The 25,530-nt window shown below is 47.1% G+C and overlaps 1 protein-coding gene across 2 annotated transcripts in view; it reads left to right on the forward strand.

Annotated features, from left to right (window-relative positions):
* The window catches only part of LOC110485710 (glutamate receptor ionotropic, NMDA 2B), a 131,748-nt gene extending 107,846 nt beyond the window's left edge, over window positions 1-23,902 (forward strand). For both annotated transcript variants that reach the window (XM_090195773.1, XM_090195774.1), the window contains 6 exons: window positions 705-830; window positions 3,078-3,307; window positions 3,528-3,688; window positions 5,350-5,537; window positions 17,717-17,955; window positions 20,671-23,902. In XM_090195773.1, the coding sequence (XP_090051899.1) occupies window positions 705-830; window positions 3,078-3,307; window positions 3,528-3,688; window positions 5,350-5,537; window positions 17,717-17,955; window positions 20,671-23,262 (3,536 nt within the window). In that variant the 3' untranslated portion in view covers window positions 23,263-23,902. The remainder of the gene's footprint in view (window positions 1-704; window positions 831-3,077; window positions 3,308-3,527; window positions 3,689-5,349; window positions 5,538-17,716; window positions 17,956-20,670) is intronic.
* The last annotated feature ends 1,628 nt before the right edge of the window (window positions 23,903-25,530 follow it).

A 25,530-nucleotide genomic window follows, 5' to 3' on the forward strand; every position in this document is an offset into this window, starting at 1 on the left:
ACATGATAAATAAGCACACACACACAGACACAGACACACACGATAAATAAGCACACACACACAGACACAGACACACACACGATAAATAAGCACACACACACAGACACACACATGATAAATAAGCACACACACACACACACACAGACACAGACACAGACGCAGACATGATAAATAAGCACACACACACAGACACAGACACAGACACAGCCATGATAAATAAGCACAGACACACAGACACAGACACAGACATGATAAATAAGCACACACACACAGACACACAGACACAGACACAGACATGATAAATAAGCACACACACACACACAGACATGATAAATAAGCACACACACACACACACACACAGACACAGACATCGTAAATAAGCACACGCTCACACACACAGAAATACCATTACCTACTTGGTCATTGATGAATTTGTTTAATTTACCAGCCTTTGTCTCCCTCCCTCCCTCCCCCCTTCCTTCCTTCCTTCCTTCCTTCCTTCCTTCCTTCCTTCCTTCCTTCCTTCCTTCCTTCCTTCCTTCCTTCCTTCCTTCCTTCCTTCCTTCCTTCCTTCCTTCCTTCCTTTCTCTCTCTCTCTCTCTCTTTTTATATATCTCTTTTTTATTTCTTTTTATATATCTCTTTCTTTATTTCTCTCCCTCTCTCTCTCCCTCTCTCTCTCCCTTTCTATCTTCTTCTCTCAGAGCCGTTCAGTGCGGATGTGTGGGTGATGATGTTTGTGATGCTGCTGCTCGTGTCAGCGATTGCTGTGTTTGTGTTTGAGTACTTCAGCCCGGTCGGCTACAACCGCTGCCTGGCAGACGGACGAGGTGAGAGAGAGGATACACACACACACACACACACACACACACACACACACACACACACACACACACACACACACACTCGCACACAAACGCAAACAAACACAGAGAAAGAGCGAGAGAGAAAACTTGCCAATTGAACACCTTTCTCTTCCCCTCTATCACCAGCCAGGCAGCAGGCAGCCAAGGTTGAGAAATGAAACACATTGAAACATTTCCACTCAATATAAGGAGGACACCTCAGTCACTCCAGCCACACTCTTTAAATGAAACACATATAGGCTGTGCCCCAAATGGCACCCAATTCCCTATGTAATGCACTTTTTCCAGGGCTCAAAGGTCAAAAGTAGTGCACTATATAGGGAATTGGGTGCCATTTGGGACACAACCATCTAGTCATCAGGACACAGCCATCTAGTCATCAGGACGAACAATACAATAATAGCTGTTCTTAGATGGAGCTGTAGATTAAAATGAAAACTATCTAACATCATCATCTTTGCACAATAACAGAATGCCTTGGGCATCATTAAGCACTAGCAACAAGTCTCCCTGTACCTAAAGATATCATGTTGTTTCCCAATACACCGACTGGGGCTTGATCCTGGGTCTCCTGTACGACACAAGATGGTGTTAACCCGCCGAGCTAAAGACTAGGCATTGGCTTGGGGAGGTAACGCAGGTCTTCAGGTCTCAGGGAAGGTTACTCTTCACATCAAACACCACCATTACCATTCCGTTAAACATTTTCCACAGGTCCATTGTGTTGAAAACGAACACAGAAAAACAAAAGTTGTGACAGAATGTTTATGACACTACCCACAGAATTGAATCATGTTCCCAACACCTCAAAACACAAAATCAACGGTTCCGTTTCCACGGCAGCAGCGGGATTCTATTTTACACGGCGCTTCTCTTCTTCACACCCTCTCTGGCTTCATATACAATGCAGAGGAATGCATTAACATTCCACCACTCCAGCCCACTCAAGATAACATCATAGGAGTTTTATATCCACCCTTCTTTTTGGGTTGTTGCTTTATATTGGTGACAGGGGGATAAGTGTGTAGTGATGAGCCAGGCAGGGCAGGGTAATGGTGGGTTATCTACACTGTCTGTTGCTGCTGTATAATGTACTACAATTCACTGTAACCACTGTAGAAAACAGAGAGGGAGAGAGCGATAGGAAGAGAGAGAGCGGGATAGAAAGAGAGAGAGAGAGATGTTGGTTCCTCTGCTGTTTACGCGCCCACGGTATCATGAGTTAATGACTTCCAATACAGGTTATGTAAGCCGTGTTAAGCGCACATGCACACACAAACACACACGCACATGCACACACAAACACACATGCACACACAAACACACATGCACACGCACACACCGTGTTGTGTTGTATTGCTTGTTGCTGCAGCTGTAGCATAATTGTAGCCTTTTGGACACCCATCCACCCCCACCTTCACCCTCCTTCACCCTCCTTCTCTCACTCTCTCTTGCACTCTCTCTTTCTCCCTCTCTATCTCTACCCTTCTCTCGCTCCCACCTCCACACTCTCTCTCTCCCTCTACTCTCTCCCCCTCTCTCTCTCTCTCCATCCTCCACTCTCTCTCTCTCTCTCCCTCTCTCTCTCTCTCTCTCTCTCTCTCTCTCTCTCCCTCTCTCTCTCTCCCTCTCTCTCTCTCTCCCTCTCTGTCCCTCTCTGTCCCTCTCTGTCCCCCTCTCTCTCTCTCTCTCTCTCTCTCTCTCTCTCTCCCTCTTTCTGTCCCTCTCTGTCCCTCTCTGTCTCTCTGTCCCTCTCTGTCCCTCTCTGTCTCTCTCTGTCCCTCTCTCTCCCTCTCTGTCCCTATCTGTCTCTCTCTGTCCCTCTCTGCCTCTCTGTCCCTCTCTCCAAGCACCCTATGGATGTGGATGCAGACAGCCAGCCAGGGCGTCAGTTCTGATTCTGCTACAGTGGAGCCTGGTATAGCAGGAGCCAACTGGCTTTACGTCCCAATACTTCCCAACAGGATTTCTCTCCTCTCCTTTTGTTAATGATCATTGGCAGGCAGAAGGACAAGTGTCCACCATGTTGCTTTCACCTATAACATAACCTACCTCAGATCATTGGCCCCTTAACAAAAAGCCAACATCAGGACTATTAAATGAAGTGCTTTTTTAATTGGGAGCATAGCCACCAAACCAATCAACTCCCTTCTCCGTCTTTCCCTCCCTCTCTATCGACTTCTTCTCCACATCCATCTTTTCTTCCCCCAGAGCCCGGTGGCCCCTCCTTCACCATCGGCAAGGCCATCTGGCTGCTGTGGGGCCTGGTTTTCAACAACTCTGTTCCCGTCCAGAACCCTAAAGGCACCACCAGTAAGATCATGGTGTCGGTGTGGGCCTTCTTCGCTGTCATCTTCCTGGCCTCCTACACTGCCAACCTGGCTGCCTTCATGATCCAGGAGGAGTATGTGGATCAGGTGTCGGGCCTCAGCGACAATAAGGTGTGTGTGTGTGCGTGTGTGTGTGTGTGTGTCTTCACCCGCTTGTATGTGCCCAGCGTTGCATATGTTTTCCAAGCAGATTCATTTCCGGTCAGTCCAGAAGCATAATGTCTTAGGAGCATTTGATGGAACCCGATGCCTTGTCCAGCTCACCACACCAACCCCTGCTATTTTCTCTCTTTCTCTCTTCTCTTCCGGAACCCCCCCCCCCCCCCCACAGTTCCAAAAACCCAACGCCTTCTCCCCGCCATTCCGTTTCGGAACGGTGCCCAACGGAAGCACGGAACGGAACATCCGCAACAATTACCCGGAGATGCACCAGTATATGACCAGCTTCCATCAGAAGAACGTGAACGAGGCCCTGGCAAGCCTCAAGGGAGGGTGAGAGAAGGAGAGGGAGGGAAAGAGGGAGGGAGAAGAGGGGAGGATGGGTGGAGGGTTAGGGAGAGGAGAGAGAGAGGGATGGAGGGGAGGGGAGGGAGGGAGGGTCAGGGAGAGGGAGGGATGGAGGGAGAATGGGTGAGAGAGAGGAGAGAGGGATGGATGGAGGGAGGGAGGGCCAGGGAGAGGGGGGGATGGAGGGAGAACGGGTGAGAGAGAGGAGAGAGGGATGGATGGAGGGGAGGGAGGGAGGGAGTGAGGGTGGGTGGAAAGCTAGCAGAGCTGCTGCTGTTGCTTGCTGCTGCCTGCCACTGCTCCTTAGCTCAGAATAGCAGCAAGCAACAGCCTGGCGGTGGTTGGTGGAGGCTGAGAGCTGATCTGATGTGATGGTCTCCTCCCTTCTTCCTTTCCAAGAATTAAGAATGCAGAGTGCAGGTTAGAAAACTAGAGCTTCATATAGCCATCTGTGGGTTTCTCTTCTTTTGGCTTGGTTGGGAGGGAGCTGGTTGAACTGCTAGCTAGCCATTGGTATTGTAAAATGGTTTGTCTGCAGGGGTGTGTATCACTAACATGCTGTAGCCATGGGGAGTTGATGAGTTGTGGGTTTGTCACCTAAACCTGTCATAGGTCACTTACTTAGTATAAACGTAACATGTAAATTGCTGGTCCCATGTTTCATGAGCTGAAATAAAAGATCCCAGAGATGTTCCGTACGCACAAAAAGCTTATTTCTCTCAAATTTTGTGCACAAATTTGTTTACATTCCTGTTAGTGAGCATTTCTCCTTTGCCAAGATAATCCATCCACCTGACAGATGTGGCATATCAAGAAGCTGATTAAACAGCATGATCATTACACAGGTGCATCTTGTGCTGGGCACAATAAAAAGCCACTCTAAAATCTGCAGTTTTGTCACACAACACAATTGCACAGATGTTTCAAGTTTCAAGGGAACGTACAATTGGCATGCCGACTGCAGGAATGTCCAGGAATGCGGTTGCCAGATAATTAAATGTTCATTTCTCTACCATAAGCCACTTCCAACGACATTTTTCGAGAATTTGGCAGTACATCCAACTGGCCTCACAACGGCAGACCCTGTGTATGACGCTATGTGGGCGAGCAGTTTGCTGATGTACACGTTGTGAACAGAGTGCCCCATGGTTGCGGTGGGAACATGGTATGGACATTGAACACAGTTGCATTTTATCAATGGCAATTTGAATGCACAGAAATATCGTGAAGAGATCCTGAGGCCCATTGTGAGGCCCATTTTTTTATATATATATCTGTGACCAACAGATGCATATCTGTAGTCCTAGTCACGTGAAATCCATAGATTAGGGACTAATTTATTTATTTTAATTTACTGATTTCCTCATATGAACTGTAACTTGTTGCATGTTGCGTTTATATTTTTGTTCAGTATATCTCTCATTACTAGGCCCTGCAGTTTTTTCCAGACCATGCGACCTCACCAGGAAAACTCCAGGCCCATGTACAGGCTATAACCAGGGCCTGGAGTTTTACTGGTTCAGTCTTACGATCAGGAAAAAACTCCTAACCCTGAAAATAACCAATATCTACAATTACTAACACTTTGCCTGACCAGTACAGACCACTAACTATCCTCCACTATCTCCCTCCCTACTCCTGCTCAGTAAATTGGATGCCTTCATCTACGATGCTGCTGTGTTGAACTACATGGCCGGGAGGGACGAGGGCTGTAAACTGGTGACCATCGGCAGCGGGAAGGTGTTTGCCACCACCGGTTACGGCATCGCCATCCAGAAGGACTCTGGCTGGAAGAGAGCAGTGGATCTGGCCATCCTCATGCTGTTCGGCGATGGTAAAGCTTCAGCTGACATGCGATCGTAGTCCGGCAGTAGAGTAGAATATTGAATAGTAATTTATTAGTCCATCTGCAGAGACAGAAATTCTTCATCTGCTCCCTCCTCCCCTCCCACTTCCCAAGACAACACACAAACACACAACACACACATTTTGGATAGGAGCACAGCTTCAGCCGACCACAAAGCAGCACCCCTGCAGCTACACGCAAGTGCCTTGCTCAAGTGCACAACGGCAGGAGATGGTACATGGGATCTGAAACCAGCTTCCTTCTGGTTTGTAGTTCATCTCCCACTTGCATTGTCGAATCCCAGGATTGGAACACAGGAGGCTGGATACCACAGTCTTAATTACACTGCTGAGTTCCATTGGCCTAGACATATTATATATAGTACTCCTCAACGTGTTCTATCTAGACACTATGGTCCACAGTATGTATAGTAGAAACACTGAGTGGTCTTGACAAGATACCTGGATGATCACCTCACCGCCTTCAGAGAAACGTTCCACACGCTGAGTGTACAAAACATTAGGAACACCTGCTCTTTCCATGACATAGACTGAGCCGGTGAATCCAGGTGAAAGCTAAGATCTCTTATTGATGTCACTTGTTAAATCCACTTCAGGCAGTGTAGATGAAGGGTCAGGTTAAATAAGGATTTTTAAGCCTTAAGACAATTGAGACATACAGTGGGGCAAAAAAGTATTTAGTCAGCCACCAATTGTGCAAGTTCTCCCACTTAAAAAGATGAGAGAGGCCTGTAATTTTCATCATAGGTACTCTTCAACTATGACAGACAAAATGAGAAAAACAATCCAGAAAATCACATTGTAGGATTTTTAATGAATTTATTTGCAAATTATGGTGGAAAATAAGTATTTGGTCACCTACAAACAAGCAAGATTTCTGGCTCTCACAGACCTGTAACTTCTTATTTAAGAGGCTCCTCTGTCCTCCACTTGTTACCTGTATTAATGGCATCTGTTTGAACTTGTTATCAGTATAAAAGACACCTGTCCACAACCTCAAACAGTCACACTCCAAACTACACTATGGCCAAGACCAAAGAGCTGTAAAAGGACACCAGAAACAAAATTGTAGACCTGCACCAGGCTGGGAAGACTGAATCTGCAATAGGTAAGCAGCTTGGTTTGAAGAAATCAACTGTGGGAGCAATTATTAGGAAATGGAAGACATACAAGACCACTGATAATCTCCCTCGATCTGGGGCTCTCATATGGTCAGATGAAACCAAAATATAACTTTTTGGTAAAAACTCAACTCGTCGTGTTTGGAGGACAAAGAATGCTGAGTTGCATCCAAAGAACACCATACCTACTGTGAAGCATGGGGGTGGAAACATCATGCTTTGGGGCTGTTTTTCTGCAAAGGGACCAGGACGACTGATCCGTGTAAAGGAAAGAATGAATGGGGCCATGTATCGTGAGACTTTGAGTTGAAAACCTCCTTCTATCAGCAAGGGCATTGAAGATGAAACGTGGCTGGGTCTTTCAGCATGACAATGATCCCAAACACACCGCCCGGGCAATGAAGGAGTGGCTTCGTAAGAAGCATTTCAAGGTCCTGGAGTGGCCTAGCCAGTCTCCAGATCTCAACCCCATAGAAAATCTTTGGAGGGAGTTGAAAGTCCATGTTGCCCAGCAACAGCCCCAAAACATTACTGCTCTAGAGGAGATCTGCATGGAGGAATGGGCCAAAATACCAGCAACAGTGTGTGAAAACCTTGTGAAGACTTACAGAAAACGTTTGACCTCTGTCATTGCCAACAAAGGGTATATAACAAAGTATTGAGATAAACTTTTGTTATTGACCAAATACTTACTTTCCACCATAATTTGCAAATAAATTCATTAAAAATCCTACAATGTGATGTTCTGGATTTTTTTTCTCATTTTGTCTGTCATAGTTGAAGTGTACCTATGATGAAAATTACAGGCCTCTCTCATCTTTTTAAGTGGGAGAACTTGCACAATTGGTGGCTGACTAAATACTGTTTTGCCCCACTGTATATTGTGTATGTGTGCCATTCAGAGGGTGAATGGGCAAGACACCGGTTTGAGTGTGTCAAGAACTGCAACGCTGTTGGGTTTTTCATGCTCAACAGTTTACTGTGTGTATCAAGAATGGTCCACCACCCAAATGACATTCAGCCAACTTGACACAAGTGTGGGAAGCATTGGAGTCAACATGGCCCAGCATCCCTGTGGACGAATTGAGGCTGCTCTGAGCGTAAAAGGGACTCAATATTAGTAAGGTGTTCTTAATGTTTAGTACACTCAGTGTTTAAACATGGACATGGTCAGTACACACACACACACACACACACACACACACACACACACACACACACACACACACACACACACACACACACACACACACACACACACACACACACACACAACAATGGCTCGAATGCACTTGGCATTTTCTATCATAGCATGTCCCAGTTTTTATAATGTATGAGAGGTTATTACAGTGCGAGAGGGATATGGTGCGGATTGTTTCAGACAGTTGAAAGACTCTTGACACAAGAGGCTAGGGATTTGGATTCACCACTGAAAGTGAGCTTCACACACAGTAGCATGCATCTCTACAGTATGTACCAGACCTTACGACCAGGAATACGACTTTCCAGAAGCGGATCCTGTGTTTTGCCCACCACCCGGGACAATGGATCAGATCCCAGCCGGCGATCCAATACAACGACGCCGTAAAAGGGGCAGACGAAGCGGTCTTCTGGTCAGGCACCGGAGACGGGCACATCGTGCACCGCTCCTTAGCATACTACTCGCTAATGTCCAGTCTCTTGGCAACAAGGTTGATGAAATCCGAGCAAGGGTTGCATTCCAGAGGGACATCAGAGACTGTAACGTTCTTTGCTTCACGGAAACATGGCTCACTCGAGACATGCTATCGGAGTCGGTACAGCCAGCTGGTTTCTTCACGCATCGCGCAGACAGAAACAAACATCTTTCTGGTAAGAAGAGGGGCGAGGGAGTATGCCTTATGATTAACAAGACGTGGTGTGATCATAACAACATACAGGAACTCAAGTCCTTCTGCTCACCTGTTAGAGGAATTCTAAATTCTTATATGTTTTGTAGCCAAAACCAAATTCCCACTCTCTCTATTTCATAATAAGTTGTAAGTTTATCATTTATGCATGAAATAGATCGAGACCAGTCTTAAAAGTCAGGTAACAGCGTTTAATTCAAGAGAGTACTGACCCAAAATACAAAGAACATTACATTTTAAAGAGAGAACATAAAATGACGTCATCAGTTTCTCATATAATCACAGCCGTATATATTCCCCCCCATGCAGACACTTCGATGGCCCTGAACGAACTTTATTTGACTCTATGTAAACCACATATCCTGAGGCTGCATTCATTGTAGCTGGGGATTTTAACAAGGCTAATCTGAAAACAAGACTCCCTAAATTCTATCAGCATATCGATTGTGCTACCAGGGCTGGTAAAACCCTGGATCATTGTTATTTTAACTTCAGCGACGCATATAAGGCCCTCCCCCGCAACCTTTCGGATAAGCTGACCACGACTCCATTTTGTTGCTTCCAGCCTACAGACAGAAACTAAAACAGGAAGCTCCCGCTCTCAGGTCTGTTCAACGCTGGTCCGACCAATCTGATTCCACGCTTCAAGATTGCTTCGAACACGTGGATTGGGATATGTTCCGCATTGCGTCAAACAACAACATTGACGAATACGCTGATTCTGTGAGCGAGTTCATTAGCAAGTGCATTGGCGATGTCGTACCCACAGCAACTATTAAAACATTCCCAAACCAGAAACCGTGGATTAATGGCAGCATTTGCGCGAAACTGAAAGCGCAAACCACTGCTTTTAACCAGGGCAAGATGACCGGAAACATGACCAAATACAAACAGTGTAGCTATTCCCTCTGCAAGGCAATCAAACAAGCTAAGCGTCAGTATAGGGACAAAGTAGAGTCGCAATTCAACGGCTCAGACACAAGAGGTATGCGGCAGGGTCTACAGTCAATCACGGATTACAAAAAGAGAACCAGCCACGTCGCGGACCAGGATGTCTTGCTCCCAGACAGACTAAACAACTTCTTTGCTCGCTTTGAGGACAATACAGTGCCACTGACACGGCCCGCTACCAAAACCTACGGACTCTCCTTCACTGCAGCCGACGTGAGTAAAATATTTAAACGTGTTAACCCTCGCAAGGCTGCAGTCCCAGACGGCATCCCCAGCCGCATCCTCAGAGCATGCGCAGACCAGCTGGCTGGTGTGTTTACGGACATATTCAATCAATCCTTATCCCAGTCTGTTGTTCCCACATGCTTCAAGAGGGCCACCATTGTTCCTGTTCCCAAGAAAGCTAAGGTAACTGAGCTAAACGACTACCGCCCCATAGCACTCACTTCCGTCATCATGAAGTGCTTTGAGAGTCAAGGACCATATCACCTCCACCCTACCTGACACCCTAGACCCACTCCAATTTGCTTACCACCCCAATAGGTCCACAGATGACGCAATTGCAACCACACTGCACACGGCCCTAACCCATCTGGACAAGAGGAATACCTTTGTGAGAATGCTGATCATCGACTACAGCTCAGCATTTAACACCATAGTACCCTCCAAACTCGTCCAAACCCTAGGTCTCGACCTCGCCCTGTGCAACTGCGTACTGGACTTCCTGACGGGCCGCCCCCAGGTGGTGAGGGTAGGTAACAACATCTCCACCCCGCTGATCCTCAACACTTGGGCCCCACAAGGGTGCGTTCTGAGCCCTCTCCTGTACTCCCTGTTCACCCACGACTGTGTGGCCATGCACGCCTCCAACTCAATCATCATTTAAATAATTTTGTCTGCAATCATTTGCAGACGACTCTACAGTGGTAGGCTTCATTACCAACAACAACGAGACAGCCTGCAGGGAGGAGGTGATGGCCCTCGGAGTGTGGTGTCAGGAAAATAACCTCACGCTCAATGTCAACAAAACAAAGGAGATGATCGTGAACGCATCACCGGGGGCTAACTACCTGCCCTCCATGACACCTACACCACCCGATGTCACAGGAAGGCCATAAAGATCATCAAGGACATCAACCACCCGAGCCACTGCCTGTTCACCCCAGAGCATCAAGGGTGGGCATGCTTACGTCTTGTGGGGGTGGAGGTCTGGTGGGGTGGGGTGGAGGTCTGGTGGGGGTGGAGGTCTGGTTGGGGTGGAGGTCTGGTGGGGGTGGAGGTCTGGTGGGGGTGGAGGTCTGGTGGGGGTGGAGGTCTGGTGGGGTGGAGGTCTGGTGGGGGTATACTGTAGGTCTAGGACATACAGATGTAGGATCTTAATTAGACCAGTACTGTTGTAGCAAAAATAATCCTGCAGAAACAGGATTTGAACGTTTAGTCCATGAAGTTGCTTGATCGGTGGTTAGGTTATTAGCTGGACAAAAGTAGGCTACATACAATACTGTTAATATAACCGTGTGTTAGTGCGGGTTTTCAGTGAATTTATGTAAATCAATAAGCTCATTTGCATTTCCTGCAGCACAGGAAAATTCTCAGCAACATAAGAGTGATCAAATTAAGATCCTACATCTGTACATGGAACACATACTTAGAAGTGAATAGCTTTTATTAAGTAGGGCACTTGTAGGACTTCTCCATGGATTCTATTCTACAGGGCCAACAAAAACAAGAAGAGCTCAAGTCTTGTGCAAATATATTTCAACCAGGTCTTGTGCAGGGGTAGGTGGAGGAGTATTGAGGTCAACCCAAAGACTGCATGTCCTACATCTGAGGAGCGCAAAGTCATCTTGACACAACCTGCTGAGCTTTCTTCACGTCCTTCACTGTGGCCTACTTTATCAGGAAGTCTTAACAACCAGGCAGGCAAAATCTGCTACTGTCCAGGCAGAGAGTGAGTTAGCACACTGTTAGTTACACAAGCACTAGGGGAGTGGGAAATCCCCTTTGGTGTGATACAGACTGGTGGCTCACATCAAACAAATCTCACCGGACATGTCCTCCCCAATCTCCCTCCTCTCCCCCTCAGCACCAATTCCAGGGCACGGAGGGGGGGTGGGGGGACATATTTTAGGGTGGGACCGGCGATCACATGACTGTGTGTGTACTTCCTCCCGAACCCCAAGGACTAGCAGAAGTCTCATGAGGCTGTTGTTTCCCACATCAAGACCAGATAACGAGCGACTTGCATAATCAATGATTAATGAAGATTATCTGTGACGAGGGATGTGTTGGGGGGACATAACACAACATGACATGTGTTGCACACACCAGGACCCTTGTGAGAATGCTGCATGTGAGAATGCTGTTCATAGACTTCTGTAACTGTACAAGCCTTGGTTTCATGCATGTTAACATCAGAAATTTGTTTTACTCACTGCTTTAGCACACTCCAACCCTAATGTCCTTGCCATGTCTGAATCCTGGCTTAGGAAGGCCACCAAAAATTCTGAGATTTCCATACCCAACTACAACATTTTCTGTCAAGATAGAACTGCTAAAGGGGGAGGAGTTGCAATCTACTGCAGAGATAGCCTGCAAAGTTCTGTCATACTTTCCAGGTCTATGCCCAAACAGTTCGAGCTTCTAATTTTAAAAATGAATCTCTTCAGAAATAAGTCTCTCACTGTTGCCGCCTGTTATAGACCCCCTCAGCTACCAGCTGTGCCCTGGACACCATATGTGAATTGATTGCCCCCCATCTATCTTCAGAGTTTGTTCTGTTAGGTGGCCTAAACTGGGATATGCTTAACACCCTGGCAGGCCTACAATCTCACACAAATTATCTAGGAACACACCAGGTACAACCCTAAATCCGTAAACATGGGCACCCTCATAGATATTATCCTGACCAACTTGCCCTCCAAATACACCTCTGCTGTTTTCAATCAGGATCTCAGCGATCACTGCCTCATTGCCTGCATCCGCTATAGGTCCGCGGTCAAACGACCACCCCTCATCACTGTCAAACGCTCCCTAAAACACTTCTGCGAGCATGCCTTTCTAATCGACCTGGCCCGTGTATCCTGGAAGGATATTGACCTCATCCCGTCAATAGAGGATGCCTGGTCATTCTTTGAAAGTAATTGCCTCACCATCTTGAATAAGCATGCCCCTTTAAAAATGTAGAACTAAGAACAGATATAGCCCTTGGTTCACTCCAGACCTGACTGCCCTCGACCAGCACAAAAACATCCTGTGGTGGACTGCACTAGCATCGAATAGTCCCCGCAACTTTTCAGGGAAGTCAGGAACCAATACACACAGTCAGTTAGGAAAGCAAAGGCTAACTTTTTCAAACAGAAATTTGCTCCAAAACTCCAAAAAGTTTTGGGACACTCTAAAGTCCATGGAAAATAAGAGCACCTCCTCTCAGCTGCCCATTACACTGAGGCAAGGAAACACTGTCACCACCAATAAATCCACGATAATCGAGAATTTCAATAAGCATTTCTCTACGGCTGGACACGCTTTCCTCCTGGCTACCCAAACCCTGGCCAACAGCTCCGCAGCCCCCACAGCTACTTGCCCAAGCATCCCCAGCTTCCTCTTCACCCAAATCCAGATAGCAGATGTTCTGAAAGAGCTGAAAAACCTGGACCTGTAAAAATCAGCTGGGCTAGACAATCTGGACCCTCTCTTTCTAAAATGATCCGCCTCCATTGTTGCAACTCCTATCACCAGTCTGTTCAACCTGTCTTTCTTATTGTCCGAGATTCCTAAAGATTGGAAAGCTGCCGCGGTCATCCCCCTCTTCAAAGGGGGTGACACTCTAGACCCAAACTGTTACAGACCTATATTCATACTGCCCTGCCTTTCTAAAAGTCTTCGAAAGCCAAGTTATTAACAAACAGATCACTGACCATTTCAAATCCCACCATACCCTCTCCGCTGTGCAATCCGGTTTCCAAGCTGGTCACGGGTGCACCTCAGCCATGCTCAAGGTACTAAACGATATCATAACCGCCATCGATAAAAGACAGTACTGTGCAGCCGTCTTCATCGACCTGGCCGAGGCTTTCGACTCTGTCAATCGCTGTATTCTTATTATCGGCAGACTCAACAGCCTTGGTTTCTCAAATGACTGCCTCGCCTGGTTCACCAACTACTTCTCAGACAGAGCTCAGTGTGTCAAATCAGAGGGCCTGTTGTCCAGACCTCTGGCAGTCTCTATGGGGGTGCCACAGGATTCAATTCTCGGGCCGACTCTTTTCTCTGTATATATCAACGATGTCGCTTGCTGCGGGTGATTCCTTGATCCACCTCTCCGCAGACGACACCATTCTGTCACCATCTAGCCCATCTTTGGACACTGTGTTAACAAATCTCCAAGCGAGCTTCAATGCCATACAACACTCCTCCTGTGGCCTCCAACTGCTCTTAAAAGCTAATAAAACTAAGTGCTTGCTTTTCAACCAATCGCTACCCGCACCCGCCCGCCCGACTAGCATCACTACTCTGGACGGTTCTGACTTAGAATATGTGGACAACTACAAATACCTAGGTGTCTGGCTAGACTGTAAACTCTCCTTCCAGACTCATATTAAACATCTCCAATCCAAAATTACACCTAGAATCGGCTCCCTATTTTGCAACAAAGCCTCCTTCACTCACGCTGCAAAACATACCCTCGTAAAACTGACTATCCTACCGATACTCGACTTCGGCGATGTCATTTACAAAATAGCCTCCAACACTCTTCTCAGCAAACTGGATGCAGTCTATCACAGTCCATCCGTTTTGTCACCAAAGCCCCATATACCACACACCACTGCGACCTCTATGCTCTCGGCGGCTGGCCCTCGCTACATATTCATCGCCAGATCCACTGGCTCCAGGTCATCTATACGTCTTTGCTAGGTAAAGCTCAGCCTTATCTCAGCTCACTGGTCACCATAACAACACCCACCCTTAGCCCGCGCTCCAGCAGGTATATCTCACTGGTCATCCCCAAAGCCAATTCCTCCTTTTGTCGTCTTTCCTTCCAGTTCTCTGCTGCCAATGACTGGAAAGAATTGCAAAAATCCCTGAATTTGGAGACTTATATCTCTCTCACTAACTTTAAGCACCAGCTATCTGAGCAGCTTACCGATCGCTGCAGCTGTACACAGCCCATCTGTAAATAGCCCATCCAACTACCTACCTCATCCCCATATTGTTTTCATTTACCTTTTTGCTCTTTTGCACACCAGTATTTCTACTTGCACATCATCATCTGCACATCTATCACTCCAGTGTTAATTTGCTTAATTGTAATTTCTTTGCTACTATGGCCTATTTATTGCCTTACCTCCTTACTCCATTTGCACACACTGTATATAGACTCTTTCTGTTGTGTTATTGACTGTATGTTTGTTTATTCCATGTGTAACTCTGTTGTTGTTGTTTGTGTCGCACTGCTTTGCTTCATCTTGGCCAGGTCACAGTTGTAAATGAGAACTTGTTCTTAACTGGCCTACCTGGTTAAATAAAATTAAACATTAAAATAAAAAAATTAAAATAATAATAATAATTGACTACAGCTCAGCGTTCAACACCATAGTGCTGATCCTCAACATTGGGACCCCTCAGGGGTGCATGCTTAGCCCCCACCTGTACTCCCTGTTCACCCACGACTGTGTGGCCAAGCATGACTCCAACACTATCATTAAGTTTGCTGACGACACCACAGTGGTAGTCCTGATCCCTGACAACGATGAGACAGCCTATAGGGAGGAGGTCAGAGACTGCCAGTACAACAACCTCTCCCTCAATGTGAGCAACACAAAGGAGCTGATCGTGGACTATAGGAAAAGGTGGGCCGAACAGGCCCCTTTTAACGTCGAAAGGGCTGAAGTGGAGCGGGTCGAGAGTTTCAAGTTCCTTGGTGTCCACATCACCAACAAACTATCATGGTCCAAACACAACAAGACAGTTGTGAAGAGGAAACAACAACACCATTTCCCCCTGAGGAGACTGAAAAGATTTAGCATGGGTCTCCTGGTATGGCAACTGAGAGGCATCTGACCGTAAGGTGCTACAGAGGGTAGTACGTACAGCCCAGTACATCACTGGGGCCAAGCTTCCTGACATTCAGGACCTATATACTAGCCAGTGTCAGAGGAAGGCCCAAAAAATTGTCAAAGACTCCAGTCACGCAAGTCATAAGACTGCTGAACAACTAATCAAATGGCCACCTGGACTATTTGACCCCCTCCCCCCTCCCCCTTTGTTTTTACACTGCTGCTATTTGCTGTTTATTATCTATGCATAGTCACTTTACAAATGACCTCGACTAACTTGTACCCCCGCACATTGACTCGTTATTGTTATGTAAATGTATTTTGCTACTTGTTGATTGGATTTTTTTGTAACTTTAGTTTATTTAGTAAATATTTTACAACTTTTTAACTGCATTGTTGGTTAAGGGCTTGTAAGTCTACACCTGTTGTATTCTGTGCATGTGACAAATACATTTTTATTTGCACTGACTGTGCTCACACACACAGCTGTAATGGCCACACACACACACACACACACACACACACACACACACACACACACACACACACACACACACACACACACACGTGCGAACACACAGTCACAATAACAATCAAAGACATCAGAAGCAACTTAGTCAGTGTCTCACAATATTAATTACAGTCCACTGCGCTTTATCCTTCTCCACTGTATCCCTCTTCACTGTTTCCCTCTCTACTGTATCCCTATTCAATCCATTCCCCTTTACTGTATCGCTCTTCACTGCATCCCTCTACTGTATCCCTCTCTACTGTATCCCTCTCTACTGTTTCCCTCTCTACAGTATCCCTCTTCATTGTATCCCTCTACTGTATCCCTCTCTACTGTATCCCTCTCTACAGTATCCCTCTTCATTGTATCCCTCTACTGTATCCCTCTTCACTGTATCACTCTCTACTGTATCCCTCTTTACTCTATCCCTCTTCACTGCATCCCTCTACTGTATCCCTCTCTACTGTATCCCTCTTTATTGTATCCCTCTCTACTGTATCCCTCTCTACAGTATCCCTCTTCATTGTATCCCTCTACTGTATCCCTCTCTACTGTATCCCTCTTCATTGTATCCCTCTACTGTATCCCTCTTCATTGTATCCCTCTACTGTATCCCTCTCTAAAGTATCCCTCTTCATTGTATCCCTCTACTGTATCCCTCTCTACTGTATCCCTCTCTACTGTATCCCTCTCTACTGTATCCCTCTCTACAGTATCCCTCCTCACTGTATCCCGCTCTACAGTATCCCTCTCTACTGTATCCCTCTTTACTCTATCCCTCTCTACTGTATCCCTCTCTACAGTATCCCTCTCTACAGTATCCCTCTTTACTCTATCCCTCTCTACTGTATCCCTCTCTACTGTATCCCTCTTTACTCTATCCCTCTCTACTGTATCCCTCTCTACAGTATCCCTCTTCATTGTATCCCTCTACTGTATCCCTCTTCACTGTATCACTCTCTACTGTATCCCTCTCTACTGTATCCCTCTCTACTGTATCCCTCTCTACAGTATCCCTCTCTACTGTATCCCTCTCTACTGTATCCCTCTCTACAGTATCCCTCTCTACTGTATCCCTCTCTACAGTATCCCTCCTCACTGTATCCCTCCTCACTGTATCCCTCTCTACAGTATCCCTCCACACTGTATCCCTCCTCACTGTATCCCTCTCTACAGAATCCCCCTTCATTGTATTATCCCTCCTCACTGTGTCCCTCCTCACTGTATCCCTCAGCACTCATGCCTTATACAATTCAAATACCTCACCTTTCCTTTCAGCACCTAGCTATATTCTTTCCATCTTCTCCTAACCTAACTCAATATAAACTGAACCAGCCTAACCCGTCCTCGCTGTATATCCCATCTAACCCCTAACCTACAACCTTATTATAAACTAACCCCTCCATATACCCCCTCACCCTAACCTTATTATAAACTAACTCCTCCATATACCCCCTCACCCTAACCTTATTATAAACTAACCCCTCCATATACCCCCTCACCCTAACCTTATCATAACCTAACCCCTTCATATACCCCCTCACCCTAACCTTATCATAACCTAACCCCTCCTGCTAACCCCTCCTAACCCCTCTATCTCTTGCTTGTCCCCCCAGGAGAGATGGAGGAGCTGGAGGCTCTGTGGCTGACGGGGATCTGCCACAACGAGAAGAACGAGGTGATGAGCAGCCAGCTGGACGTGGACAACATGGCAGGTGTCTTCTACATGCTGGGGGCGGCCATGGCTCTGTCGCTCATCACCTTCATTGCCGAGCATGCCTTCTACTGGCAACTGCGCTTCTGCTTCATGGGCTACTGCACCGGCAAGCCAGGCTTTACCTTCTCCATCAGCAGGGTGAGTTATTGGCTGGATTGGAGCACGTCTTTAACCAGACCGGTACTTCCTGGTCAGGTTGCTAACACTCTGTGCTTATGCCACGTTCACATCATGTCGGAGACTTGGGACTTCCGAGTTCAAATTAACCTAAGTTATTTGCGTAGGGCTTAATATTTGTTTATTCTGATACTTCCCAAGTGAGAAACTTGAGTATAATCTTTCTACAACGAGTAAGCTGACATGATGTGAACCTGGCATAATAAAACCTATACTAGTAAGCTAATGATACTTTGTTAGCTGTGATAGAGACACAGTAATAAGTAATGACACTGCATGATACCCTTTGAGCAAGGATAACAAAACGTGTATAACTACTGATTTTGTGAACGCTAATAGAATTTGGGCTAATCCGTGCTAACGGTGCTAGCAAAACTAACATAACAATCATCGCCAATGGGCCTTTTGAAAGCCCTTTTAGTACATAACACTAACGCTAAGGTTCTTACAGTTAGTTACATGCCCACTGATTCCAGTTGTATAGAAAGGCAAAAACAAAACTTTATCCCTGTGTTGTTGCGTTTTTAAATGGGGACTGCTCTGAAGGCTGTTTATGCGGGTCATTTACCATGGCAGTTGTCATGGCAGTTATTATTGTAAGTCAGAGAGCTTGTTTACGCATGAAAAACAATTGCTTGAGGAACAATCACATTTGCATAATGCTACCTTTTAAGAGAGGGGGGAATGTTTTTGTTGTTGCACGCTCATTGAACTCAATTATCATTCATTTGAGAAACAGACACAAATGTTTACCTGCCTGAACTTCTTACGAAAGGTTTTTCTTATATCCTCTTGAGCATTTTGGAATGCAGTTTTCTCTACTGTATCCTTCCTCTTTTGGGAGCTCGACGATAGTTACACTGTAATACAGCAATAATGGTTTTATTCAAAGTACATAAAATAGTTTATATGTAGGGAGAGCCTCGATAGAATACAAATGCAGTATTTATTGGTTCAAGCGTACAGGTGTTGATGTTATTTTGCAGTTGCATTACAGAATTCATTTTCACCCTCTACACTATTACAGACTACCCCTCGTCTAATTATTGCCGCCTGCAAGAGATATTAGTCTATTACAGATTTCTATCCCTGGTTTAGTGCTCCAGTTGCGGAGGGAGGGAGGAAGTATAGCGCTCAACCAATCTGCACACATACAGGGAGGGAGGAAGTATAGCGCTCAACCTATCTGCACACATACAGGGAGGGAGGGAGGAAGTATAGCGCTCAACCAATCTGCGCACATACAGGGAGGGAGAGAGGAAGTATAGCGCTCAACCAATCTGCACACATACAGGGAGGGAGAGAGGAAGTATAGCGCTCAACCAATCTGCACACATACAGGGAGGGAGGGAGGAAGTATAGCGCTCAACCTATCTGCACACATACAGGGAGGGAGGGAGGAAGTATAGCGCTCAACCAATCTGCACACATAGAGGGAGGGAGGGAGGGAGGGAGGGAGGGAGGGAGGGAGGGAGGGAGGGAGGGAGGGAGGGAGGGAGGGAGGGACAGAAAGATAGAGAGGGCATATGATGAGAGGGACAGATAACATACGACGCGATGAAAAGGAAATCTGTCCGTGAAAAAGAATGATAAAAAACATAAAAGGGGAACAGAGGAGTGCTAAAGGAAAGATGTGCCAGTAACCTCTGTCCTATCACCTTTACAGAGGGATTGTGTGGACATACGTAGACAGATAAAGAAAGTCCCGTTGGAGGAGAAGCTTCACCATGGCGACCAGGAGGCAACGGAGATCAAATAAGACAAAAAAAGACACAAAGAAAGAGTGAAAGAGAAATAAAAGAGTGGAAAGAGTAGAAAAAAAGAATAATGAATTCAGGGGGCCAGGGGAGAGGAGTGACTAAGAGATGGACAGAAAAATGGTTTTGACATGACGCCCCTGATGAACAGTGACACACGTTTTCACTGGCAGGCAATGATGTTTCGTTTTTTTATCTGGAATGTCATGAGAAACGCTGCGCTGATCCTAACATACATGCCTTGATTTGTTGGTGTCACCTCTTAGAATTACTGTCCTCACAATGCCAAAATCACAACCAGATAATGATGTAACATTTCAACAAAACCACACCTGCCTTTCATTTTGCAGAATGTTTAAAAAATACTTTTATTGCATGATTCATTTTCGTGACGTGTCTTTACGAGAGGGGGGTTGGATTGCCCCGGGAAAAGTGCTGTCAGCTGAATTTAAATTAAATTGATTCAACTTATTGATTGGTTGGTCAAAACTAGACGCTAATGGCACTCCTGTCATTATCCATCAAGTCTCTGATCTGCCCTCCAACACTGGGTCTAAGTGAGAGGAAGAGAGGAGAGGCTCTGAGCCTCTGCAAGGGCCAAAGCTCTGTGTGCTCCCCAGGGAGAACGTATTGATGAACTCACCCCTATTACTGTTTAATAGTGTGTAAACAAGGTGGCCAGATGAAACACTGCAGTGCATTAACCTCTCTCTCTTTGTCTCTCATCTCTCTCCACCTTTCCACCTCCCGTCCGCTTTCTAATGCTCGTCCACCAATCTACCCTATTTCTGTTTTCGTCAATCTGTCTTTGTGTTGGTTTATTTCGCTTGCTCCACCTCTCCCCATGTTTTTCTCTCTCTCCCTCTCCTCCTGTTCTCTACCATTCTCTATCCCCCCTATTTATCTGTTCCTCCAACAGGGCATCTGGAGTTGTATCCACGGGGTCCAGATCGAGGAGAACAAGTCGGCCATGGACTCTCCATCGGCCACCATGAACATGAACATGAACAACACCCACTCCAACATCCTTCGACTGCTCCGCACAGCCAAGGACATGACCGCCATCCCGGGGGTCAACGGCTCGCCGCACACGCACGGCGCCCTGGACTACGGTGGCCACCACCGTGGCGAGTCGCCCAGCATCTACGACGTCTCCGAGCACCGGCGCAGCTTGCAAGAGCGCAAGGCCCTGCCGACGCCCTATCTGCCTGAGGACAACATGTTCAGCGACTACATCAGCGAGGTGGAGAGGACTTTTGGCAACTTGCCCCTGAAGGACAACAACCTGTACCAGGACCATTACCTGCACCACCACTCAGGTCCGGGACCCGGGCTGGCTCTGGGTATGTCCGGCCCCCCGCCTAACAGGCCGAGTAGCTTAGGCAGTACCAGTTCATTGGAGGGAGGGATGTTTGATTGTGACAGTTTAGGGGGAGGGGTAGCGCCCATATTCACCACACAGCCCCGCGTTGCCTCCCTGACTCACAGGAACACCAATAAGTTTGACCTGATCGCCGGCCACGCCTCGGCCTCAGGCTCCGGTCAGCAGGGGGGTCAGTTCAAGTCGAACGACCTCTACGGGAGGTTCTCTTTCAAAGGCGGGGCGTCCAGTTCTGGGTTTATCGACAGGGGCGGTCACGACAGGTACTGCATGGGTGGAGGAGGAGGGGGTGGCGGGGGCTCGTGGGGCGATGATGTGTCGGATATCTCCTCACACACCATCACCTATGGCAATCTGGAGGGCAACGCCAAGAGGCGTAAACAGTACAGGGACAGCTTGAAAAAGAGGCCCGCCTCAGCCAAATCCAGACGGGAGCAGGACGAGATTGATTACCGGAGGCGAGCCCACCACCATCACACCGTCCACCACCACTTCTCCCGCGGGCCCCTGGGACACCGCTCGGCCTCCCCACCCCTGGTCCCCTCTGAGCGGAAGAGAGGAGGAGGTGGAGGAGGTGGAGGAGGAGGGGGTAACTCTTCACCTTACTTATTCCGCGACAAAGAAAATCTGAGGGAGTTATATGCGGAGCAGGTCCATTCCAAGCAGGGCTCTGCCAAGTGGGAGCATGTGGATGTGTCCGACGGGCCTTGTCCGATGGGCGGTAGGGGAGGAGGAGTCGCTGGCGGTAGTAGTGGTAGTGGCATTTGTAAGAGCCTAGTGCCTGTGGAGGATTTCCTGAAAGGTAACAAACCCAAGAAGTCAGAGGGTAAAAGTGGCGTAGTCGGAGGAATGGGCTTGGGGTCGTCAGGGCAACAGGCCCACACGTGTTGGGAGAAGAACATGTCTGAAGTGGGGGGTGGAGGCATAGCAGGGGGTGACTGGGAGTGTCGGAATCACAGTGGTGGTGGTGGCGGGGAAGGAGGAGGGAAGTCCATCTCTCACCATGGGGGAGGGGGCACCTGTACGCATGGGAGCGCTAGTGGCGGAGGGGTAGGAGGGGGTGGGGGCGCTAGTGCCGGAGGGGGAAATAGTCGTCCAAGCTCTGCTTCTTGCAAACGGTGCGAGTCGTGTAAGAAACCAGGCAACCTGTATGACATCAGTGAAGATAACCTCATATTTAGCCAGATGGGGGGTGGAGGGGGGAAGAGTGGTGACACGGGCCAATCACAAAGTCATGCACAGCGCAGGAAGCTAGGGCCAGGTGGGCGGGTGTTACGGAGACAACACTCCTACGACACGTTTGTGGATTTGCAGAAGGGTGGGGGTGGCGGACGCATGGGCGGGGGTGGAGGAGGAGGTGGAGGAGGAGGGGGAGGGGGGCAGCTCCTCCCACCCAGAAGCGTGAGCTTGAAAGACAAAGACCGCTACATGGAGGGAGTTAGCCCGTACGCCCAAATGTTTGCCCAGTACGCGGAGAGGGACAGTCCCTCCTTTTTCAGGCGGGGTGGTAGTGAGCGGGAGAGGGCGAAAGGAGGCTCCTCCTTCAGCTTGTTCCGAGGCGACCGAGGCGAAGGTGGGTTGCACCGTCGGTCGGTGGGGGAGAAAGACATGAGGGACAGGGATAGAAGAATGATGGGAGGTGGAGGTGGTGGGGGCGGTAGTGGGAAAGGGGCTGGGACTTACTCCTTGTCTAAATCTCTCTACCCAGATAAGGTGACCCAGAACCCCTTCATCCCAACCTTCGGCGACGACCAGTGTCTATTACATGGCGGCAAACCGTACTACGTCAAAATGTCTCCACAGCAACAGCAACAACCGCCACAGCATCTCCTCAACAACAGCCGCGGGGACTTCCGAGGCTCCATGGGGGTGCCTTCATATTTTCCGGCGTCAGCCACGACGGGGGTCATGTCCAACGTGACCCCCAGGTTCCCCAATGATCTGTGTCTCGGGGGAGGGTTGGGGGGGCCCATGGGGAACCACCATGGCCCCAGACTGGGAGGCAACAAGCTACTGCCGGTCAGGGACGGGGGGTTAGGGTTGGTGGGGCAGGGAGGCCAGAGACCCTTCAATGGCTCGAGCAACGGCCACGTTTACGAAAAGCTCTCCAGCATCGAGTCTGACGTCTGAAAGAAAGAGATGGAGCTAGAGAACAGGATAATTTCTTCTCCGTCTGAGGAGAACGAATAGACGCTACATTGCGTACATCGTTCTCATATTTCTAACTGAGGAGGTTTAGTTGGACAATGGGCACTGTGGACAGAGTGAAGGAGAGTGAAGGAATTGTCAAGGGTAACAGAAAGCGACACAACTTCTAATGAGGAAATGAACGGATTCTGCTGCTTGACTCTGAGACTGTGAGGGAGGAGGAGAGAAATCTCTCCTCCGTTTCTCCTCTCCTTCTTCACTCCCTCTTTTATCTTTCCCTCTCTTCCGCTCGCCTGCTGTTCCTTACACCAAAACTAACGTTTTGCTTAGCTATCAGAAATACAATCAAATGAATGAAAAATCAAATACTTTTCTTGAAGTAACAGGGTAAACTAACAATAATTGTATTGATAATGTTGTTAATGATATTATTGAATATAATTATATTGTTTAACATTTGGGCTCGTTTTCTTTTTTTTTTGAATAGTTCATGTTGTTATATATTTGTATTGTTGTTAATTATTTGCTAGGCCACCATATTACAGGAGACTAATAGACTATTTGTTAGGAAGAAATGTTACTTAAGTATCAATACTTTTACAGTGCCTTGCGAAAGTATTCGGCCCCCTTGAACTTTGCGACCTTTTGCCACATTTCAGGCTTCAAACATAAAGATATAAAACTGTATTTTTTTGTGAAGAATCAACAACAAGTGGGACACAATCATGAAGTGGAACGACATTTATTGGATATTTCAAACTTTTTTAACAAATCAAAAACTGAAAAATTGGGCGTGCAAAATTATTCAGCCCCCTTAAGTTAATACTTTGTAGCGCCACCTTTTGCTGCGATTACAGCTGTAAGTCGCTTGGGGTATGTCTCTATCAGTTTTGCACATCGAGAGACTGACATTTTTTCCCATTCCTCCTTGCAAAACAGCTCGAGCTCAGTGAGGTTGGATGGAGAGCATTTGTGAACAGCAGTTTTCAGTTCTTTCCACAGATTCTCGATTTCATTCAGGTCTGGACTTTGACTTGGCCATTCTAACACCTGGATATGTCTATTTTTGAACCATTCCATTGTAGATTTTGCTTTATGTTTTGGATCATTGTCTTGTTGGAAGACAAATCTCCGTCCCAGTCTCAGGTCTTTTGCAGACTCCATCAGGTTTTCTTCCAGAATGGTCCAGTATTTGGCTCCATCCATCTTCCCATCAATTTTAACCATCTTCCCTGTCCCTGCTGAAGAAAAGCAGGCCCAAACCATGATGCTGCCACCACCATGTTTGACAGTGGGGATGGTGTGTTCAGGGTGATGAGCTGTGTTGCTTTTACGCCAAATATAACGTTTTGCATTGTTGCCAAAAAGTTCAATTTTGGTTTCATCTGACCAGAGCACCTTCTTCCACATGTTTGGTGTGTCTCCCAGGTGGCTTGTGGGAAACTTTAAACGACACTTTTTATGGATATCTTTAAGAAATGGCTTTCTTCTTGCCACTATTGCATAAAGGCCAGATTTGTGCAATATACGACTGACTGATTGTTGTCCTATGGACAGAGTCTCCCACCTCAGCTGTAGATCTCTGCAGTTCATCCAGAGTGATCATGGGCCTCTTGGCTGCATCTCTGATCAGTCTTCTCCTTGTATGAGCTGAAAGTTTAGAGGGACGGCCAGGTCTTGGTAGATTTGCAGTGGTCTGAAACTCCTTCCATTTCAATATTATCGCTTGCACAGTGCTCCTTGGGATGTTTAAAGCTTGGGAAATCTTTTTGTATCCAAATCCGGCTTTAAACGTCTTCACAACAGTATCTCGGACCTGCCTGGTGTGTTTCTTGTTCTTCATGATGCTCTCTGCGCTTTTAACGGACCTCTGAGACTATCACAGTGCAGGTGCATTTATACGGAGACTTGATTACACACAGGTGGATTGTATTTATCATCATTAGTCATTTAGGTCAACATTGGATCATTCAGAGATCCTCACTGAACTTCTGGAGAGAGTTTGCTGCACTGAAAGTAAAGGGGCTGAATAATTTTGCACGCCCAATTTTTCAGTTTTTGATTTGTTAAAAAAGTTTGAAATATCCAATAAATGTCGTTCCACTTCATGATTGTGTCCCACTTGTTGTTGATTCTTCACAAAAAAATACAGTTTTATATCTTTATGTTTGAAGCCTGAAATGTGGCAAAAGGTCGCAAAGTTCAAGGGGGCCGAATACTTTCGCAAGGCACTGTAGGTTGTGTAATTCA

Source organism: Oncorhynchus mykiss, chromosome 13 (genome assembly GCF_057628025.1).
Source record: "Oncorhynchus mykiss isolate SJ-2025 chromosome 13, ASM5762802v1, whole genome shotgun sequence".
In the NCBI taxonomy this organism is placed as follows: Eukaryota; Metazoa; Chordata; class Actinopteri; order Salmoniformes; family Salmonidae; genus Oncorhynchus; species Oncorhynchus mykiss.